At 39.4% G+C, this 23,871-nt stretch overlaps 1 protein-coding gene across 2 annotated transcripts in view; it reads right to left on the reverse strand.

The window, feature by feature from the left end:
• LOC120475134 (uncharacterized) overlaps positions 1-23,486 on the reverse strand; it is a 49,027-nt gene extending 25,541 nt beyond the window's left edge. For both annotated transcript variants that reach the window (XR_016169370.1, XM_089133600.1), the window contains exons 1-3: positions 23,354-23,486; positions 15,219-15,384; positions 14,886-14,951 (exon numbers count right to left, since the gene is read on the reverse strand). Coding sequence is in view for 1 of the 2 variants with exons in the window: in XM_089133600.1 (XP_088989726.1) it covers positions 14,886-14,951; positions 15,219-15,276 (124 nt within the window). In the remaining variant the exon portion in view is untranslated. The remainder of the gene's footprint in view (positions 1-14,885; positions 14,952-15,218; positions 15,385-23,353) is intronic.
• Positions 23,487-23,871: the final 385 nt, after the last annotated feature.

Here is a 23,871-nt window from a genome sequence, read left to right on the forward strand (position 1 = left end):
GATTTGGTGTGTACTGCTGGTGCTGATATTAATCGGCTTGAAGGCAAAGATTTGTGTATCATGACCATAAGCTCTTGAGCTTTAACTTGTCTGTTCCTCATCACAAACTTCAAAAGAGGGTTATAAGTTTTAGAAATCTTAAAAATATTGATCTTAATCAGTTTTCATGTATGATCAATGAGAGTCATGCAGGTAATACTGTTGAACACTATAATTTAATTTTATCATCAACTTTGGATGTGTTGGCCCATTTCATTTTTGAAATCCTCACCCTGGTTTACTACTGAGTTCAGGGCTATTAAAGCAAAGAATAGGCAGCTGGAACGACAGTATAAAAAATCAGGGCTCACCGTTCATAAACTTTTGTATGATGAGCATTTGGTTCAGTAGAGTAATGCCCTTAAAATAGCAAGAACTGAATATTACTCTCAAATCATTCATGACGGTATTGCAAAACCAAACAAGATGTTTAAAGTAATCAACAAACTACTTAAACCTACTAATTCACCCATCTGTTCCACCGTGCAGCAGTGCAATAAGTTTCTGAAATTCTTTGCTGTTAAAATTGAGAATATTTATCAGTCTATTACTTCTGTCTCTTTCTGTGCACCTCCTGAGATTCAGCCTTTAAATTGCCCGCTTACCCGGTTATCTAGTTTTCAAATGGTCACCATTGATTATATTTCCAAATTAATTATGACAATGAGTTCCACTACCTGTTCCCTGGATCCTGTTCCAACTTATGTTTTTAAGGAGTGTCTGTCATCGATCAGTCCTCTCATTTTGAACATTGTTAATGCTTCTCTTACTACTGGAATTGTGCCCCAAGCCCTTAAGATTGCATCCATTACACCGGTTCTTAAAAAGCCTGGGTATGATGCGTCTGATCTGTCTAATTACAGGCCAATATCTAATCTACCTTTTTTGGCGAAGGTTTTAAAATGTGTTGTTATGTCACAACTATATTCTCATTTGTCCTTGAATGAGCTTCTGGACCCTTTTCAATCTGGTTTACGATCAGGACATAGTACTGAGACTGCCTTGGTTCGAGTTATGAATGATCTCCTCGTCTCTGCTGACTCTGGTGCCCTTACTATCTTGGTGCTGTTAGATCTGAGTGCTGCTTTTGACACAGTGCGTCACTCTATATTGATTGAGAGACTTGAGGTACAGTGTTGGAGTGGTTTAAATCTTACCTCACTGATCGAACCCAGTTTGTCACTTTAGAAAATAATAGATCTGACGTTGGACAGGTATGGCATGGTGTTCCTCAGGGGTCTGTCCTTGGCCCAATACATTCTAATATTTACATGCTTCCTTTAGGGCAGATTATTAGAAAGCATGGTTTGGGGTTCCACTTCTATGCTGATGATACTCAGATTTATATTAGCACAAAAACTAATATCGCAGGTATATCAGCACCCCTTTCTGACTGTCTGCAGGAAATTAAATTATGGATGTACCACAATTTTCTTAAATTAAATGTTACAAAGTCAGAGGTTCTTTTAGTTGGAACACCTACTGTTACCTGTAATGGTAAAAATTTTAATTTGGACATTGGTCTGCTTCACCTCAAGTTCGCAACCTTGGTGTAATTTTTGACTCTCACCTAACACTTGAAGCACACATCAAGAGCATTTCAAAATCTGCATTCTTCCATTTAAGGAATATTGCCAGGATCAGGCCTTTTCTTTCATTACCTGATGCTGAAAGGCTTGTCCATGCACTTGTGACCTCTAGGCTCAATTATTGTAATGCCCTTTATTTTGGCCTTCCTGCAAAGTCTATTAAGCGACTGTAACATATACAGAACTCAGCTGCACGTGTTCTTACAGATACTCCTTTTCGTCAGCATATCTCTGGTGTGCTTAGGAACCTCCACTGGCTTCCAGTACATGCTCATATTGATTTTAAAATTCTCATTTTAACATATAAAGCTGTACATGGAACTGCACCATCATATATATGTGATTTAATTACGCCATATATGCCCTCTCGATCTCTCCGCTCTGCCCACTCAATTTTACTTAAACAGCCTTCGTGTAGACTGAAAACAATGGGTGAAAGAGCCTTCTCTGTGGCAGCCCCCAGGTTGTGGAATGCACTTCCTTTAACTGCAACATTAACTAGTTTTAAGAAACTGTTAAAAACCCATCTTTTTAAGAATGTGTTTGTGTCTTAATTGGTTGTTAATGTATCTTAATGTTAATGTATTTTACTTTTGTACTGTGATTGTAGCGCTTTGGGTACAAGAAAAGCGCAATATAAATACAATTTATTATTATTATTAAGTAAACAAACTAGGGCTGAACGATTTTGGAAAATAATCTAATTGCGATTTTTTTAACCAATATTGCGATTGCGATTTAATATGCGATTTAAAAAAAAAGTTATTTACCTTCTGTATTAGTCAACAAAGACAAGCAATAGATCATTGTACAGTAGGGATGGGAATATTTAGATAGCTCATGATCCGATCTACTTTTTTTCTTATTAATTAATCTTAATAACTCTTAAAATATGTATTTAATTACATGTGTAAAAACACATACTTAAAAAAACATTTAATTAAACCAATTACATGTTAAGAATTTTAAATAGGCTATATAAAATAATATAGCTTCAAAATATAAAAGCTAGTAAATAAAGAGAAACAAACAAAAAAAACATTAGAAGCAATAAAGAAAGAGTGGTCTCAGTATTTAAAAGTAGGCTGTCTGAATGTTTTTCATTCAAGAGCTGGAGTGATTTCCCCTCAGTTTAAATATGCTGCATTCACACTAATGCATATATCGCTTTTGAAATTGTAAATGTGGTTTGTCCTGTTGGTTTAAGATATAACTGACCGTGTTTACATTAATTTCGCGTCATAAAAGCATTTTGACATGCAAGTACATTTACCAATGAGTCGCTCACAAGTTGATGCTTTATCTTGCAGACTGCTTTTCTCTCGCGTGTCACGTGACCAATGTAATCGCAGCTCTTGCGATTACGAAATCGCGTTTCATCATATCGCGATTTTATCGCAAATGCAATTAATCGTTCAGCCCTAAAACAAACCTCAGGAGGGGGTTTGTTTACCTCAAGTACCCTCTGTCTAGTTGGGGAGTAAAACTTCTTAGTCTGCCAAAAGTAAACAAATAAACAACAGAAAGTTACACTAACTCCCTAATTAGCCAAAAACAGGAGAAAAGGTAGTACAAAAATGAAAATAGGCACCCACCTTCCAACAGCTCCCAGACCGTTTGGTATTCAAAAAAGGATGCAAAGATCTTCCCTATTAGATGTAATTAATGCTCCACACTTTCCTACGTAAGACTTTAACATGTTAATGTGGCAAACTCTACTCTTTTTCCTACGATCTGGAGTAGAAATTACATAGTCAGTCTCACTCAACTTTTTCTCAACACTGTAGGGACCAGCAAACCTAGCATGTGTTGCCGAGGAAGGGACAGGAAGTAAGACGAGCACTTGATCACCTGGCTCGAAACTGCGCTTGGTAGTCTTCTTATTAAACCGTGTCTTCATTTTGGATTGGGTACACGAGAGATGAGCTTTAGCAATGTCACACACTTACGCAGTCGTTCATGAAAGTAACTGACGTAAACCAAGAGGTACGTCGCTTGTTACATTCCGTGGTTGTTATGGCAGTGCTGGGGTTTTGTGTTTGTTTTCTCTTTTCTCTCTCTCTCTCTGTAACTATGCAGCTCTAATAGGTGGGGAAGTGAGAGAGATGATTGGTCGCACCCGCTGCTCGTTGTATTGGACACTACTCACTCAAAAGAGGCTTCGGAGGACATTCAAACTGAAGCCTGCCTTCCAGAGTGTTGTGATTGAGATCGTCCCTCACTTGTTGATTTACTTGCTGTTGTGGAGTATTAAGATTGTTGTTATTGTTCACCCAGCTAAGGCTTATTGTAGCCTACTGCCATTTTCTTTTTGTGTTTATTGTTGTGACTATCTTTTTTTTTTGAATACCAAACGGTCTGGGAGCTGTAGGGAGGTGGGTGCCTATTTTCATTTTTGTACTACCTTTTTTCCTGTTTTTGGCTAGTTAGGGAGTTAGTGTAACACAAGGGGGATGATTTCGTCAATGTACCTTTTGTTGTTGGAAGCTTCTTATAAAAGATTACCGGTGGTGGACATTTGGCACAGATATATCTATGGGACTGATTAAGAGAACAGTATTGAAATATGTTAATTGGGACTCAATATGGGCTAACCTCAAACATGTTTTCAAAAACCCTAATCATCAATTGATTAATTTCAAGATGATTCACAGGATCTCCCAGATAAACAGTAATTCTGAGGCACTCAAAAGGAAAATAAATATAAAAAGCCTTTATTTAAACTTGGCTATCCATTAAAAACATATGCCAACATGTTTCGGCCTCATTGGCCTTCTTCAGGGCAAATTCACAGGAAGTATCTCAGTCACAGGAAGCGTCATTTAATGAAGCTTTCCACCTCTCCTAAATGTGACTTGTGCTCTAGTGGATGTATTGGGACATATATTGCCATGTTTTGGGATTGCCCAGAAGTCAGTGAGTTTTGAAGACAGGTTTCCAGCACGTTGAAAGACATTTTGGAGATGGAGATATCATGCTGTCCGAGACTCCTGCTTTTAAATGATGACTCCTCTTATTCTCTCTTTATCTCAGAAAAAGTCACTTTTTTGTGGAATTACTGCTGCTAAGAAAATGCTTGCCTTATGCTGGAAACCCCGATGCACTCTTTCTTGGACATTGCGAACATGGAGCTCTCAGTGGCAAGAATACATGGAGCTTCTCATAAGACTATTTCATCATTGTCAGGTGTCATTTAAAAAATTAAGGAACGTCTTTAAGATCTGTCTCATATTTTTATTTTTATCTATTGTATTTGGAGTTTGATCTGCACTGCTTTTAAACTATATTTGCTCTGAATGCACTATTGGGAGATAGGGGTGGGGGGTCTTGGTCGCCTTGGGAATATGGGAGGGAAAAAAGAAATGAGAATGTGTTCAGAATGTTGCTTTTGTCTACTTTTGTTTCTGTACCAAAACATTCTCTGATTCAATAAAAATTGGATCACAAAAAGTTAGGGAGATGGTGTAACTTTCTGTTGTTTATTTGTTTACTTTTGGCAGACTAAGAAGTTACACTCCCCAACTAGTCAGAGGGTACTTATGTTTGTTATTTTGGCTTTACTCCCTCCTGAGCTTTATTTAGTTTTTACTTTGTTTAATTTTGTTAGTTATACATCTATCCTGTTAATACATTTTTGAACTGCAATTTGATGTGTCTGTCGTACAGTACAAGGCTGGGAACAGGAATGTTTATTTTATTTTATTTTCACTGTCTACTCCCTATACCTAGACAACTTTACATCTGGGACGTAACATGCTAAATACATTCGAGATCAAATGGCACATCCAAGATTATATCATCGTGTTAATAATGATCTGGTTAACAGAGATGGGGGACTCGAGTCACGTCTTGACTCAAGTCGCAAATTTAAGGACTTGAGACTTGCTTGACTAAATTAAGAAAATGACTTGACTTGAACAGTATGACTATTTATTTTTTTATATAAATAATCACAACATCAATTGATGAACAAAAGGAAAGCAACGGAACCATTGACACAGTCATCAGATTCTGCGCGATTATGTGACGCTGCACAAGCACAGGAAAAACATACTTCACGGTGAGCGCGCTAAATACAAAAACATCATCCAGCATTGTTTCTTTTTGGATATAAACACTATAGAAATTAATCCTATTCCTACAAGATTTGTTGCACGCATAATAACTGGCAAGGGATATCGGACACAAACATCACAACCTCGAACCTCATACACCACGTCTAACAGTAGGCTATAGCTTGTTTAATCTGTTCGTTATAGACGAGACTGTTCTTTATAGAGAGAACAGTGGTCAAAAAAGCATGCCATAAAATTATTTTCAAATGAAGCTTGAGGCTGTCCATAGATTAAAATTATAATAATTAGTGATGGCATATGTTTGGTATAACATGCATAAATTCACACAGACATTTGGAACAGTTTCTTCCAAATAATGCTTTAAAGCCAAATATGTCGCTCTTTCCAATGACAAAAAACTACATAAGAAACTGTTAATGATGTTTTGTTGTGTTTTATGTTTCTCTTGAAGTAGGGTCAGATGTTATCAGGGGGTTGGGGGGTAAAATATCAGCAGAATTAATATGCACCCAAAATTCAAGATGTGGTGAAAAAATGGCCCTAGTAGGCTAAGAGTTATTTTTAGATTTCTAACATATATTTAGTAAACAGTTCAGTAAACAAAGAGTGACTTAGTTCCAGAATGAATCTGCCGTTTTGAACAAATTAATTGAATGAATGCTTCTATGACCCGTACATTAAATATATATATGCGAAGTTAAAGGAATACTTCAGGATTTAGCATTAAAGGAGAACTGCAAAATGAACCTTTGGTCTAATAAAACATTGGGACGTGCCCGGAACACCTCCCCAGGGAGGCGTCCAGGAGGCATCCGGAACAGATGTCCGAGCCACCTCAGCTGACCCCTCTCGATGTGGAGGAGCAGCGGCTCTACTCTGAGCTCCTCCCGAGTGACCGAGCTTCTCACCCTATCTCTAAGGGATCGCCCAGCCACCCTGCGGAGAAAGCTCATTTCGGCCGCCTGTATCCAGGATCTTGTCCTTTCATGACCCAAAGCTCATGACCATAGGTGAGAGTAGGAACATAGATTGACCGGTAAATCGAGAGCTTTGCCTTTTTCACCACAACAGACCGGTAGATTGACCGCATTGCTGCAGAAGCTGCACCGATCCGTCTATCAATCTCCCGTTCCATCCTTCCCTCACTCGTGAACAAAACCCCAAGATACTTAAACTCCTCCACTTGAGGAAGGATTTCTCGACCAACCTGAAGTGAGCAAGCCACCCTTTTCCGACTGAGGACCATGGCCTCGGATTTGGAGGTGCTGATTCTCATCCCAGCCGCTTCACACTCGGCTGCAAACCTCCCCAGTGCATGCTGAAGGTCCAGGTGTGAAGGGGCCAACACGAGAACATCATCCGCAAAAAGCAGAGACGAAATCGTGCGGTCCCCAAACCTGACACCCTCTGGCCCCTGGCTGCGCCTAGAAATTCCGTCCATAAAAATTATGAACAGAACCGGCGACAAAGGGCAGCCCTGCCAGAGTCCAACATGCACTGGGAAGAAGTCTGACTTATTACCAGCAATGCGAACCAAGCTCCTGCTTCGGTCATACAGGGACCGGACAGCCCTTAGCAAAGGACCCCGGACCCCATATTCCCGGAGCACCCTCCACAGGCCGCCTCGGGGGACACAGTCGAATGCCCTCTCCAAATCCACAAAACACATGTGGACTGGTTGGGCAAACTCCCATGAACCCTCCAGCACCCTGTAGAGTATAGAGCTGGTCCAGTGTTCCACGGCCCGGACGAAAACCGCAATGTTCCTCCTGAATCCGAGATTCCACTATCGGCCGTATTCTCCTCTCCAGTACCCTGGCATAGACTTTCCCAGGGAGGCTGAGAAGTGTGATCACCCTATAGTTGGAACACACCCTCCGGTCCCCCTTCTTAAAAAGAGGAACCACCACCCCGGTCTGCCATCCCAGAGGCACTGTCCCCGACCGCCACGCGATGCTGCAGAGGCGTGTCAACCAAGACAGCCCCACAACATCCAGAGACTTGAGGTATTCAGGGCGGATCTCATTCACCCCCGGTGTCTTGCCACCGAGGAGTTTCTTGACTACCTCGGTGACCTCAGCTAGGGTGATGGACGAGTCCACCTCTGAGCCCTCAGCCTCTGCTTCCTCAATGGAAGACGTGGCGGCGGGATTGAGGAGATCCTCAAAGTATTCCTTCCACCGCCCGACGACATCCCCAGTTGAGGTCAGCAGCCGCCCACCCCTACTGTAAACAGCATTGGTGGGGGACTGCTTCCCCCTCCTGAGGCGCCGGACAGTTTGCCAGAATCTCTTCGAGGCCAGCCGATAGTCCTTCTCCATGGCCTCACCGAACTCCTCCCAGGCCAGAGTTTTTGCCTCCACAACCACCCGGGCCGCAGTCCGCTTGGCCTGCCGGTACCTGTCAGCTGCCTCCGGAGTCCCACAAGCCAACCAGGCCCGATAGGACTCCTTCTTAAAAAAAAATAGATATTTATGGATATCTAATTTTGTTATCCTGTTATCAGATAGCCTTGAATAGATTTTCGCCATGTTTTTAGAAAAACAATGTTATATAAATCAAGCTAGGAATAATATAATTACAAATCCATCTGTAATAGTCTTCAAAATAAAACTAGGTACAAGACTGGACAGTTTGGTGTATTAGGTTTGGCATATACAGTAGGTGCTACTGAAGTGGAGATTTCAGACTTGGAGTTTGAGAGAAAAGTCATTTTGAGAAAACGCAAAACGGGATCTAAAGATTTCAATCAGGCCAATGAGATTGCTCATTTAGAGTTAAATCCCCCCTTTTACTTTCGCGATTGGTTGCTGATTAATATGACGGTGCAGATCGCGGAGCAGTGAGATGATTTACAATGCCAACTTTTGTTGAATTTATGAGATATCTACAGACGCAAAGTCAATGGAGACGGTTGGATTGTTTTCCCTCCGCTGTGGGCGTGGCCTAAATACGCTCTGTCTCATGCACAGTATGACAAAGGGCAGGGGACATGCAGCTTAGCATACGCTTCCCCAATGTATGCGCTAATAAAAGAAAATAGAAATACATTAAAATGAATTTAGATTTAAAAAGCAATAATTGCATGAAAACAGGTTGCTGACAAGTCTTTTGGGTCGAGTCGCAAGTCAAGTCTGAAGTCAGAGTTTTTGTGACTTAAGTGCGACTCGAGTCCGAGTCACAAACTCGAGTCCCCATCTCTGGTACAAAACCTAAAAGGGTCTATACCACTAACAAGGCTGAAAATAGCCCCACACTAACACCGTAACATAACAAAGCATCGAGAACTTTTTAAGTGTAGATATTTTATACAGACAGTTATTTCAGTTACTTACAACATACCATTGGCCAACATGTAATTATGCTGTATTAAGCACAAACTCTGCTAAAATAATATGCGAACAAAATGGATGTACATGTTTACATTTTATAGAAAAAAATTTTTTTATGCATGGTTGGTATGTTTTTTTTTTTTTTTGGGGGGGGGGGGGGGACTTTTGAGTTGCCATTCTTGTAGGCTGGAATTTTACTACAAAATGATGAGAAAATCATTCTGATCACACTTTCACAAACCACAACATAACAATGTAAAATTGGCAAATCAGTTTTGTGTCAGCACTGCTGTATGCGTGGAATGCATAATCTCCATGAATATTAATGAGATTCAAACCAGGGAGGACAAAAGACACTCCCCCAATGTCTAATCAAGCTGCTGTGAAGGCAGTCTGAACAAAGAATGATGAACTAAGAATGATTCAATGATTAATAAAAAGAATAACATTTATTCAATATAGAAACATGTCCTAACGATGTAAAGACAAAGTTTTTATAAAAAAAAAATTTTATTCATCAAAGAATCCTGATAAAACTATCACAGGTGATTTCTGAAGGCTGATGGTTAGTGGAAGTTAGTTAGTTAGTTAGCAGCAAAGCACACACATCTGAACACAGTCACGCATTGTTATGCCACTCTTGAAAACAGTTCCTGTTCAACTTAAGACATAAGTGAACATTGCATGCCTGGCATTTCCATGCTGTGTCCAGCCTTTTACCACGCACTACTTTGCAATGCACACATGTGCGGCGACCAGCTGTGGCAACATCCCTGTCATCTGATGTCAGCTTAGCTCCTGGAACCGGTACATGGTCACTATTGATTCGTTTTGGTGCCGTTTTCTGTGACACACCACAGAGCTCTGTGATCAGTTGCTCCATAAACTCTTTATGAGACAAGTTACCATGTAGCTCGTTGTGCAAAATGAAAGAGTTGGTGGAAGCAATGTCCAAGAAGTGTAGAAAGACCTTTCTGTACCACTTCATGGTTTTCTGCTGTGTTGTGTTGTACTGTAACAGCTGATCAGACAGGTCAACACCTCCCATGTGCCGGTTGTATGCAGTCACAGGTGCAGGACATGGAAATGTCTTTGTCCCCCATGTATCTTGTGTTTTTACCCTCCTCTCCGCAGTGTCTCCGGTATAAGCAGAATGGATAGTAGAACAGACAGATACCTCTTGTGTGTCCATCCACTTCACAAATACAAGAGGTCCATCCCGAATCCACCTGATGGATCCCCTGGCAGATTTGTTAGAGAGAGAATTAGCTGCATTTCGAGGGCAGTCCTTCCTGCTGTCCCTGTAAGTCCCACATGCACCAAACTTCATTGCTAACAAGTCTTTTAGGAGCTTTGGGCTTGTGTAGAAATCATCCATGTACACATGGTACCCAGAACCCAAAAATGTGTGGTCCAAAAGAGATGTTACAGCATCATATGACAGTCCATGTCCTGTTTGATTCATAAAAAAGTCCACAGTGTATCCATTCGATGCGTCTGCAAGAACAAACAGCTTCAACCCCCACCTGTTTGGCTTGGCTTTCATGTGCTGTGTCATACCGGTGTGTGCTTTGCATGCCACCATTCGTTCATCCACAGTTAAGTTTCTTTTAGGATGATAGATTGATTTACAAGCATGACGAATGGAGTCCATGAGAGGTTTGACCCTGAAAAGACGGTCATGTTCAGCTGTGCCCTTCTTTCTGTCATTCTCCTTATCTGCATCTGGGTGACTCATGTGCACATTCCATGAAATGGTCCGGTATCTGTCCCTGGACATGACTGTGGCTGGAAAGGGCACGGAGAAAACACTGCTTTGCCGCCAGTAGTCCTTGATGGAGCTCATCTTCACCATTGCCAAGTAAAACACCAGCCCAATGTAGCGGTACATCTCACTGACGCTGACATCTGTCCATTTATATTTGAAGCCTTTTCCAGTTGCCTTGGCAGCTTGGGCATTGGTGTTGTGGCACAGAGTTGACACAGCACTTTCTGAAAAAAAGTGTTTGAATAGACTCAAGGGCGAATGTGAGTCTACAGAGCTCAGTTGTGGTCCAGTTTCCCGAGCGGGCAGGAATCGCAGTGTCTCTGGAACCATGTCAACATCAGTCTCTGTTTTCCATGACTGCGTGGACTGCCTGTTGCTTTCCTTGTTTGCCTTGGCTTTCTTCGGGACAGGTGCTTGGACATGCTCATTGTCACATCTGTTGTAAAAACGAAGAAAGAAAAAGTGTGAGCATGCTGATGTTTTGCATGTGTGAGTCTTCTTATCAATTAATGATATATGCATTCTTTATATTACATTCTTCAGCTTTTGGTCGAGTGAATGCTGTCAAGTACCTCCAGCCGCTGCTCGATTCGGAAAACTGAACTATTATCCAATTTTGTACGGATTTTTAACCTAAGATGCTGCTACAACTGTTTCTATGGTTCGTTTGTGTTTGGCTACTCTTGTTATTCGTTCACCTACCAGTGATGGGTTTATATCAGTACAGTTACTGACCTGATCCGGCTCCGACGTCACTCGCTTGACAACCCGCCAGCTGTACTCCATCTCCACCCGGATATCATCTACCATTCCCGGCGGAGATACAACCACCGAGGTTCCCGTCGAAATCTTAACTCTCACAGCCCTACAGCCATAAAGACCACCTGGTCCAGCTCTCGACATCCACACTCTGTTAGCCGTGCTGTCAACCACAATGTGTTAGCCCGCCTAAGTCGGTCGGCTAACATTTTCAGCTCTGACAATAATCCACTCAAGTGCGCTCTTCTTAATGTTCGCTCTCTGTCAAACAAGGGACATTTTATCCAGGACCTCATCACTGACCGTGAGTTAGATTTTATTTGTCCAACTGAGACCTGACAACAACCTAATGACTTTTCACTGCTCAATGAATCTACACCAACCATCCGGATTTGTTTACAAATCGCAACCCCGTGGTACCAGTCGGGGATGTGGTCTCGCGATGTTTTACCACAAGAAGTGGAAAGTCTCGCCAGTATCTACACCTGTCTCAAGCTTGTTTGAGCATATGGTCTGTGTACTTTCTGGTCAAATTCCAACCATTATCGCCACTGTTTACCGCTCACCTAAACCTAACTGTAACTTTGTTGATGACTGCTGTTTTTCTCACTTATTTATCCACTTTATCAAAATATATCAAATATAATACTGATGGGCGATTTCAATATCCATATGGACAAACCCAATTTGCCTCTCACCAAAGACTTCACCTCCTGCCTGGACAGTTTTGGTTTCCTTCAGCATATAATTTGTCCCACACACTCCAAAGGCCACACACTTTAGACCTGATTTGTTGCTCTGGAGTCACTCCCATCAACATTACAGTTGATGGTCTCCCCATAACGGATCATTTTCTCATCACATTTACAGTTGAACTTACCCTCTCAACCACCAAGACATCACGTCATATTACTTTTCCCAATTTAAAAACATTAACCCAGCCACTCTAACTACAACTATTGACTCGTCTGCCATCAACGTCCACAATCTCTTCAACCCTGATTATTTGGTTTCTCATTAAAATACTGGACTTTTTAACATTCTCAACTCCCTCGCTCCGTTAAAAACTTGATCTGTTTCATTCACTGTCTCTGCTCCCTGGTTCACTGCTGATCTTCGCCTTATGAAAGCAGAAGGACGACAACTGGAAAGACTGTATAGGAAATCTGGTCTCACCATATATAAAGAACTATACAATAACCACATTTTGCATTATAATGATTCCATAGCCACCACTAAAAGTCAGTACTACTCGAGTTTAAACACTGCTAATCATGGAAACTCAGTCACTTTTCAATATTTTAAACAAATACCACAGGATTCTTTGCCTCCCCATTTGTATACTAATTACTTCTTTAATTCCCTCTTGTCATTCTTTACTGCTAAAATCTCCAATATCCACCAACACCTTGACCACACTCCACATCTTTTCTGACCCCCATCCACCTATACACACACTCTTATCTTTTCACCTGCCCTCTCTCTCAGAACTCACCGAACTCATCCAGAAATCCAAATTGTCCACATGTCAACTAGACCCTCTATCTACACATCTCGTCAAATCCTGCCTCCCTTCTCTGCTCCCAATCATCTCGGCCATCATTCACTCCTCTCTCACTACTGGAACTGTCCCCACATCCTTAAAAACTGCTGTCATTACACCTATCCTGAAAAAGCCTGGTGCTGACCCTTCCATTCTCAACAACTTCTGTCCTATAGGTATCTAACTTACCCTATATTTCCAAAATTCTTCAAAAAGTAGTTGCCACTCAAATACATTCACACCTTTCTCACAACAATCTCTATGAACAGTTCCAGTCTGCTTTCCGCCCACTACACAGCACTAATAAAAATCACCAACGACCTTCTCATGGCAGCTAACTCTGGACTACTCACTATCCTCATTCTCCTTGACCTGAGTGCGGCCTTTGACACCATATGTCTTGTCACCCTCCTCAAAAGATTGTCATCCATTGGTATTACTCACACTCCACTAAACTGGTTCACATCCTACCTCACTGGCCGCACTCAGTTCATTCAGCTTAAGACATTCAAATCTACTTCTTCCGTCACTACAGGTGAGCCCCAGGGCTCTGTACTAGGGCCCCTTCTTTTTATGATCTACCTAAATATTCTTCGTAAATTCAATGTTAATTTTCACTGCTACACGGATGACATCCAGCTTTATCTCACCACAAATCCCACATTCACTCGTCCACTCACTACCCTCACTGATTGCATTGCAGAAATAAAATCCTGGCTTACTCTCAACTTTCTTAAACTTAACAGTGGTAAAACCGAGGTTCTCCTCATTGGTACCAAATCCACATTAGCCAAAACTAACAGTCTTTCCATCAAAATTGAAAATTCCTCCATCTCTCCTTCCCTTCAGGTTAAGAGTCTGGGTGTCATCCTTGACAGCACACTATCATTCCAACCACACATCAATAACATCACCCGGTCAGCCTATTTCCACTTACGTAACATTAATCGTCTTCGCCCATCCCTCACCCTCCACACTGCTGCCATTCTTGTCCACAGCCTTGTCACCTCCCGCCTAGACTACTGCAATACACTTCTTTTGGGCCTCCCTCACAAATCCCTCCGTAAACTAGTCCAAAATTCTGCTGCCCAAATCATTACCCGAACCCCCTCCATCCATCACATCACTCCAGTCCTTCAGCAGCTTCACTGGGTCCTTATTCAGTTCCGTATCCAGTCCAAGGTCCTCTTGCTGACATTCAGAGGCATCCATAACCTCTCTCCCCCTTATTTGTATGATCTTCCACATATTTCCACTCCATCCAGTTTTCTTAGATCCTCCTCCACATTACATCTGTCTGTCCCACCTGCTCGTCTCTCCACAATGGGGAGCAGAGCATTCAGCCGCTCTCCAGCCCGCCTTTGGCATTCCCTTCCACTTCATCTCAAAAACATTGATTCTTTTCCTCGTTTCAAAACCTTTCTGTTTACACAAGCCTATTAGTTGTAGCACCCATTCATCTGCAATTTTACTTGATTTTAAATTTATTTTAATCAACTTTTGGTATAACTTTATTATTTGTTTATTTTATTAATTTTCATGTATGCATGTACAGTGACCTTGAGTGTCAGAAAGGTGCCTTTTTAAATAAATTGTATTATTATTATTATTATTATTGATAACACAATCAAAGAAACTGTATTATCATCATCATCATCAATCACTAACGGCCAGCCAAAAAAAAAAAGACGTTTTTTGTTATTCACTGAAGAATAGGAACTTTTACATTATGACGATAGGCTACATTTCATGTGTAAAATATTACATCTAAAAACTTACTCAGTATGACACCTGCGTTTCCCTCTGCGAGGTGCTGGAAAAGGAGAACGTGATGCAGACACATTCCTGAAAAAATAAAATAAACTGTTAGCATACATTATCCAAAGTAAACTGATGGACAATTAATGGGTATGGATGCACAATGTATCTGTAGATGGGCCACGGGAATTTAAAAAGTTTATATGAGCGTACACGAATGTTATGGATATTGTGAGACAATCTTTTTCTGTAAGATGTCAAAAGCTATAGCCAAAACTAGGCAAAATGTAGTCTAAAAATTAATCTGAGCTCTATATGACCAGAAAATGAATGATATAACACTAAACAACTTACTCCGAGCTTGTATCCTCGGCGGGATCAATGCGTTCTTCAAAATGCAGCCGTTCGTCATCCGAGTTGCAATCTTCCTCTGAGGAAAAGCTGAATTCTTCCTCGCTGTCCAGAGTGATCTGAAGGGCCTCTTCGACAGAGTTGCGTGCCATCCCCAAAACGCGATCAACTATCAGTGAATAATAATCGTTTTCAAAAATAATTTTTCATTTATTTTTATGTGAATAAATAGATAGATCTGTATGGTCTTGGTCTTGTGGTAGAACTTTTGCCAAGCGTGTCAGAGGTTCTGGATTCTAATCTACACTCATATTTTTCATGTACTCGTACTATTTTTTTACCATCAAAACCGAATGCGTTCATCAGTGATTGTATATCAAGCAGAGATATGTTTTTGATTTCACACACAGCATCTGATAGCAGCGGCAACGGGCACTCAGAAGCTTGATCTATAAAACAACATTTCAGCGATAGAACTCCTCTTATTTAACAAACGAGCTAAAAAGAGGTGGGGACAATATCGAAACTGACAAAGTGGTGGACTTACAAAAGATGGGCTCTAGCTCTAATGAACCTACACTCAAGATACTGAGGGGCTCGGGGCGAGGATGATTCTAGCAGATCACCTCCAAAAATTACTCATTACACAAGCCTAATCTAGATATTGAAGCGGCCCGACACATGACTATCATCTGTCTGAAGTTCAGCGCTATAGTCTCATATCTAACGTCTCTCTAAAGTGAGAGGAGATCTGCTGTATAAATACAAGGTGGATATTAAGGTGCCGATTGCGGCAGCGGGAACAGACCCTAACCCCCAATTTCCACCAACTGCGGAACGGCAGCGGCAGACTGATCTCATGAAGTAGCGTGTGTATGAGACGCCAATTCGTATTTCCATTTTTGGCGTGCTATCAAGACGCATAATCGCCTTTCAGCGTGTTTATGAACGCCGTTGACTTAACGTTATATAAATATATGACTTACCTCAACCCCATTCCTAAACCTAACCGTCACTGGGGTTAATGGCATTTATGACTGGAGATTTGACTGCGTGTACGGACACGCGGAATGACGCGGACGTTAATGGCGTAGATATATACGCATACACGTGGATAGCTCAAAATGCGTGGAGATAACACGCCACCTGACTCGAAAGTGGCGTATATGTTTACGCAAAAGTCATGATGTCATGTTGGCAGCGGAGTCAATAGGTTTCCATTAAAGTCAATGTGTGCAAAAAGTAAAAAAAAAAAAAAAAGGAAAAGATAGGGACTGATGAGATGTGGGGGAAGGTTATCTTATATATAAAATTATATTATATTATATACCATGATATATTATATTATCCTACAGGATTGACAATGGCAATTGTTACATAGGAGGAAGGATGGAAATAAAAATCTACCAACACAATATGGGCAGTATATTGGTAGTGGGGAGTGGGATGGTGATTGTAATGACAATGGTAATACATAATAAACGGTTACTTTGTTTACACATACATACACATATACCCACACTCACACCTGCTCACATACACACTTAGATCAAACACTTAAATCACTCTAGTCACTGCTGGAATTATGGATCTACAAGATTGCTCACTACTGGTTTGTTTGTATGCATGTCTGACTGTAAAAAAAAAAAAAAAAGTCAATGTGTGCATTTTCACTGACTGCAGAATGGCTGCATTCTGCTCTGTCCCAGCTCCGGTGACGCGCAGCCCTCCGGAGAAGATACGCAGAGTTTCTATTTTTGCCAGTTGCCGGAGAGCGCCGCAGGAAGTCGAGCACAGAAACTAAATAAAACATCCGGTAATTTCCAAAATAAAAATATACTTTTCCCTTTTCCAACAAGAACAATAGTTAACTTTATTTACACAGCCTACTACTTTCCCACTACATAAAAAAATGAACCCAAATAAACATTTAGCGTTTTATAAGTTGATTATATTTTACTATAAATATTGTACTAGAATCACTATAATCTCCAAAAATCACTATAATCTACCACTCACATTACTTGGTAGAATAAATGCAGTTAAAATGAATATTTTTATACATGTTTCAATCTCTTCCAATATTAATTCCTAATTCATTTTTCAATTCTCTTAATAAGATCATTTATTTGGCATCGTAAAACCCCTAGGGTCAGCCTTGATAAACTGACTTTGGATTATAGGCAAGAAGGACTGAGACTTCCCAATTTTAAGATGTATTATTGGGCAGCCCAAGCTAGGTACTTAGCTCAGATATATTAACACCCCCCTTCCCTCTTGGCTGAATATGGAGAAATCTGAGATAAAAGAAGAATGTCCTGTCAATATTTTATATGCTTGGGATGACAAACTGATCAAAACAAGAACTAATAACCCCATGATTATTCACTCAGTTCAGACTTGGTTTAAACTGCGGTCTCTGCTGGGACAGGATCACTTTCTTTCCCCTAAAACACCTTTATGGGGTAACAGATTGCTTCCAATGTGTCATAAAAACAAAAATTTTAAGATATGGGCTGACAAAGGAATTACACTGTTGGAGCATTGCTTTGATGGTGATGTTTTAATGTCATTTGAACAGTTAAAAAATAAATATAATTTAAGTAATAAAGAATTCTTTAGTTATCTGCAATTATGAGATTTTTTAAGAGTAAAAAAAAAAAACTTAACCTAAGATACCAGATTTGACGTTTATTGAGCAACTCTGTTATTCTGATAAACCACTATATAAAACAATCTCTAGAATATGAAGCTCTGATCTCAAATCAGCCTTTGGTTGACCCAGATAAATCCAGAAGGAGATGGGAGCAGGATTTGGTGGTTAGAATAGATGGGGACCTGTGGGGTCAATTATGTAAAGATGGGGTCACCTCAACCTTGAATTCTAGGTATAGATTAATTCAGTTTATTTTTTTTACACCAGCTCTACTACACTCCATCTAGATTACATACATTTAACAACAGTATTTCACCCCTCTGCTTCAGATGTGGTACAGAAGAAGGGACATTTTTACATTCCACCTGGTTGTGTCCTAAAGTTATGGTGTTTTGGGTACAAGTAGGCAGACGATTTCGGCACAATATTATCCATCTGTCTGCTGCTTGCCGGAGATATCCATCAGTGCCCGGGACCGATCAACTCGCAAATGAAACGCCGGCCAAACACGAGATGTTGCAGCGTCTGCCCTAACTGTGGTAAGGCCGTGAGGATTAATGCCAAAGCTGTCGCTTGTGACTTCTGTGATGCTTTTGTTCACATACAATGTGGAAATATTACAGCTAAAATTTACGATCTGGCCGTGAGGAGTAATTCTGACATTCCGTTAGCATGCAACAGATGTTGTTTGAATGAAATGTGCCACGCTAATGTCATTGACTGTCTGGAGGAGTCGATGCACTGTTCTGGGGTCAGTTTGGATGATGCAAGGAATGACTGTGAGGCTGTTTTTGGTCAGAAAGGGCTTCATTTTATTCATATTAATGCAAGGAGCTTGTTGCCTAAACTTGAGGAGGTCAGTCAGCTTGCTTGTACCTCTAAGGCTGCTGTGATTGCCGTTTCTGAAACTTGGCTTGATGGATCAATACTGGACGCTGAAGCTGAGATTACAGGTTACTCTATCCACAGGAACGATCGGAGCAGAAATGGAGGAGGAGTGTGCCTTTTTATTAGGAACGATCTGTCATATAACCCACGGGCGGACCTTCATGTGGAGGGTATGGAGGCTCTATGGATTGAACTGTTGCTTCCTAAAACTAAACCTATAATTATTTGTGTCTGTTATCGACCTCCGAAGCAATCAAATTTCTATGAGCTCTTTGAAATGGTTTGTTGTAGGAGTAACATATGTTTGGAAAATGAATGTATTATCATGGGTGATTTTAACACAAATGTTTTACAGCCTCGTAGTGGTTTGAATGAGTCTCTTTCTAACTTTTGCAAAATGTTTGGCCTTAATCAGATAATCACTGAACCTACTAGAGTGTCTGTTAATAGTCAAACGCTATTGGACTTAATATTAGTATCAGTTCGTGAAAATATTTTTCAATCAGGTGTCCTCGATATTGCTTTGAGTGATCATAACGTCACTTTTTGCAGTCGTAGAATTTCTAAATCACTATTGAAGACGGGCAACCATAGTTCAATTAGGTACAGATGCACAAAACATTATACAGCAGAGGTTTTTAAAGAAAGTCTTTCCAAGAGGGATTGGTCAGATGTTTTAGGAATTAATGATGCGGATGGGGCTTGGTCTTTGTTTAAATTGCACTTTTTAGCTGCTCTTGATAATATTGCACCAATGAAGGAAACCCGAATTAAACAAAGAAGTGCAATTTGGATGACTTCTGACATTCTGGATCTCATTAGACAACGTGATAAATGGTTCAGAAAGTTTAAGAGGTCAACTTTGTCTTGTGATTATGATAAATATGTATATTTTCGTAATCAGACTAGTTATAAGGTGCAGAAAACTAAGTCTGAATTTTTTGCCGATGCTATTAAAGCAAACTCTCATCAGCCTAAAAAGCTATGGAAAGTTCTTAGTGATATGGGCGTTAAAGGAAAATCTAAATCCAAGTCTAGTAATATTGGATTAGTGATTGAGGATAAAACGATTTCCGATAAACAGCAGCTTGCTTGTGTTTTTAACACTTTTTTTACAACAGTTGCTGCTAATCTGGTGGATAAGTTGCCGAGTGTGACTGGTAGTTTTGGCCCATCATTTGTAAATTCTTATTATAAAAATAAACATGTTACTTCAGATGCCTTCGAGATTAGCCCTGTCTCTGAGGAGAAGGTGAGATTGTGTTTATCATCATTGTCAACTAACAAAGCAACTGGATTGGACCTTATTCCATCCAGATTTTTGAGAGATAGTGCCAATGTAATTTCCGGGGTAATCACCCATATAATAAATTTGTCTCTAAAACAGGGTATCTTCCCTAGTGATTTGAAAAGAGCTAGGGTAGTACCCCTTTATAAGAAGAATTGCAGAACAGATGTTAGTAATTACAGGCCTGTATCAATTTTGACAGCTATCTCGAAGATGTTTGAGCGTCTGGTGTATGAGCAGGTGGAAGAGTACCTTGTTAAACATAATCTACTGTATAAATTTCAGTCAGGATTTAGAGCAGAATACTCTACTGAAACCTGTCTTATCCATCTTTGTGATTATATTCGCCAAAACTTCGACGAAGGAAACTATGTGGGTATGATTCTCCTCGATTTGCAAAAAGCCTTTGATACTGTAAATCACGCAATACTCTTATCAAAGCTACAAAGTATTGGCTTTAAAAACTCTGCTGTGAAATGGTTCACATCTTATCTCACTGGAAGAACTCAGGTATGTGATGTCAATGGGATCTTTTCAGATCCTCAGGATATCTCTTGTGGGGTGCCCCAAGGTTCAATCCTTGGTCCCCTTTTATTTCTAGTGTACATCAATGATATGCCCTCTGCTGTGAATTGTAAGCTGCTTCTATATGCTGATGACTCTGCACTGTTGGTCCCTGGGAATGATGTTAGCCTGATCGAGAAGACGCTAGGTAACGAATTAAACTGTGTTAGCAGGTGGCTTGTAGACAACAGACTTTCAATACATCTGGGTAAAACTGAGTCCATTTTATTTGGAACTAAAAGGAAGTTGTCTAGAACAAATGTACTCAGGGTCACATGCAATGGCACCGAAATAGTATCACAGAAAAGTGTTACTTATTTGGGGTTAACTATGGAGCAATCCTTAACTGGTAAATCTATTGCTGACAAAATATTATCTAAGTGTGCTGGTAGATTAAAATTCCTGTATCGCAAAACAAGGCATTTAGACTTTTACATCAAGAAATTGCTGGTTGTATCATTGATTCAATGTCATCTTGATTACGCTTGTTCTGCTTGGTACTGTGGACTATCAGTAAAACTTAAAAACAGTCTGCAAGTGTTACAAAATAATGCTATCCGTTACCTGTTAAATGCACCTCCCCGGACTCATATTGGTAAAGATGCTTTTAAAAGGGTAGGTCTGCTACCAGTATACATCAGAGTGGAGCAGTTAAAGCTGAATCTCATGTATAAAGTCATCAATGGTTCTGCGCCTAAATTTTTAAACTCCCATGTAATAATGGTAAATTCCCAGCATAATCATAACACTAGGGCCAGTGTACGGTCTTGTAAAGTGCCCAGTGTTAATTCTGCAGCCAAAAGTTCTTTTTTTTACACAGGAATAAAATTGTGGAACGATTTACCGCTTTCACTCAAAACTGTAAATACTAGAGGGGCTTTTAGATATCAAGTTAAGGCTTATTTATGGATTAGAGTAGCCAATCTTCTTAATTAGAGTTGACTGATTATTCTTGTGTCTTATGTTTTAGAATGTTTTTACTTTGGATGATTTGTGCTCAATGTTTTATTTTTGTCTTATAATAGTTACATGTTTGTATGTCTTTTTTTTTAACACCAAGGACCATGTTGGAAATAAGTGTTTACACTTTATCATGTTATCCTTTGGATTATGGTTGTCTGTCCAATCCATAATAAATCAAATCAAATCAAATCAAGTATGTGATTGCATATCACGTACTCATGGAACTGACTTTCCAATGGATCCAGAGGTGTGTTTATTAGGCAATTTTACCAATTCTAACCTCCGAAACAGACATGCCATTAAGCTTACTGAAATGTTGTTAAAAATAGCTAAAAAAAAAAAATGTATTGCTTTGAAATGGAAAGCAGACACTGATGTGCCAATTGGATTGTGGTTGTCGGAGATATGCAGCTGTGTACCCTTAGAGAAGATCACATATTCAATGAGAAACAGGGGAGACTTATTTCATAAAATCTGGAAACCCTTTTTGAATTATATAAATATAGTACCACATGACTTGACTTGATAAAGATAACTTCCTAACTGTCTAACATTGCATCTCCCTTTTTCGTTTATTATTACAATTTTTTTTCTTTCTTTTTTCTTCTTTCTTTTGTTGTTGTTGTCGTTCTGTAGTTGTTGCTGCTGTCTTCTTTATGTTGTGTCTTATGTCAGTTATTGTATTTGAAAAAAGCTACATAAAATTTTAAAAAAATGTAAAAAAAATTTGTTCTAAATCTCTTGTTCTAAATTTTTTTTTATAACTTTTGATAAATAATTTTCTGTAAAGTGAAAATGAATGCGTCTCTATGGAACCCTATTGGATAGATGTGGTCATTGCACTTTAATTACTTAACTATAAGAAAAACTGTTTTTCGACTAACCACCAGATGGTAGTATTATAATCCTAACACATGGAGCAATGTCGAAAAACTATTTAGATTGAATTATGATCATCTTTTTAGTGATTCTTTCTTTAAAAAAATCATTTTTCATGTGCCAATTTATGGCCTAGTTGTGTAATTGTGCAGTAAATAGGTAGAAAACTTTTTAAAAAATCCAAAAAACACAGCATAAATGATTAGTTGAGAAGTAAATTTAAAAAAATGATATATAGTTTTCCATAAAAAAATATATATATTTCCTTATGCAAGACTCTTTAAAACTCTGGGGTCAATCTGACCCCAAACAGCTTAAGTGTTGTCCTTTTTTAACAGCGATTAAGGGTTAAAATAATATGCATGTCAATACATCAAAATCATAATTGTAACTACTCTCATGATTTGAAAATATCAATATTTTTTCACCAACAAACTTGATTGTTTTTAAGTGTTATTGTAATAAGAGCCACATTTTATAAAATGTTAACATTATCATTAATATTGCTGTTTTTGGTTTCAATCTTTGGTTTAGTGAAAGATACTTGATGGGGCTGTGGTGATAGTTAAAGGGATATTCATCCAAAATTAATGTTCTCTCATAATTTACTCACTTAAACCATCTCAGATGTATAATTTCCTTTCTTCGTAATAACACAGATTTATAATCCATATAAATAATCCATCCAGTCAATATAATGCAAGTGTCCAGGTCCTCTAAACCTCACGAGAAACACTTTATTTCTAATTGTCTGGTCGTGATCTCAACAAACATGTCTGTCCACATGAGAAGACTCGCTCTGTCAAATAAAACCGCTTTAATTTGGACACTCATATGATATTCTTCAAAAATATCAGTAATTTCTGTAGATCATTTTAATAAGGACAGAATGAAACTAACCTGTTTGTTCCTCAGTATCTTCTTGTTTCACGCTGAACACTTCTTCAATCTTTATGTCTTCACTCTCCTGTTTAATCAACGCCATCTTTATAATAGTGTCACGTGGATCCCAGATGTTTCTCCAGGAGTTTTCCTGTGTGTTTGGACAAATTTGTCATGTTTAAAATGAGAATAATGAACAGAAAGAGAAATAAATCCACAGTAAATCTCTATGTGTCTCAATCAGCTCTAGTTCAGTAGTTCAGCGCACTGGTGAGGGAGTCAATCAGAGAGAGATAATGGACTTAAATCAACTGACCAGACAAAAATCACTCAAAATAGGCTAAAATACAAATTAGCCTATACAAACACGTCATAGAGAATAAATTGTAGATGTTACATGATCACGTCGCCATGGAAATATTTACTATTTCTTCATAAAAGTTGTCATTATTAATTATATATGTGTTTTCGCTGTATTTTTTTTTACACCTTTAGTTCTTACTTTATATCAATTCTGACTTCATATCTCTCAATTC

This window comes from Pimephales promelas, chromosome 7, assembly GCF_988280905.1.
Source record: "Pimephales promelas chromosome 7, fPimPro1.hap1.1, whole genome shotgun sequence".
NCBI lineage: Eukaryota > Metazoa > Chordata > Actinopteri > Cypriniformes > Leuciscidae > Pimephales > Pimephales promelas.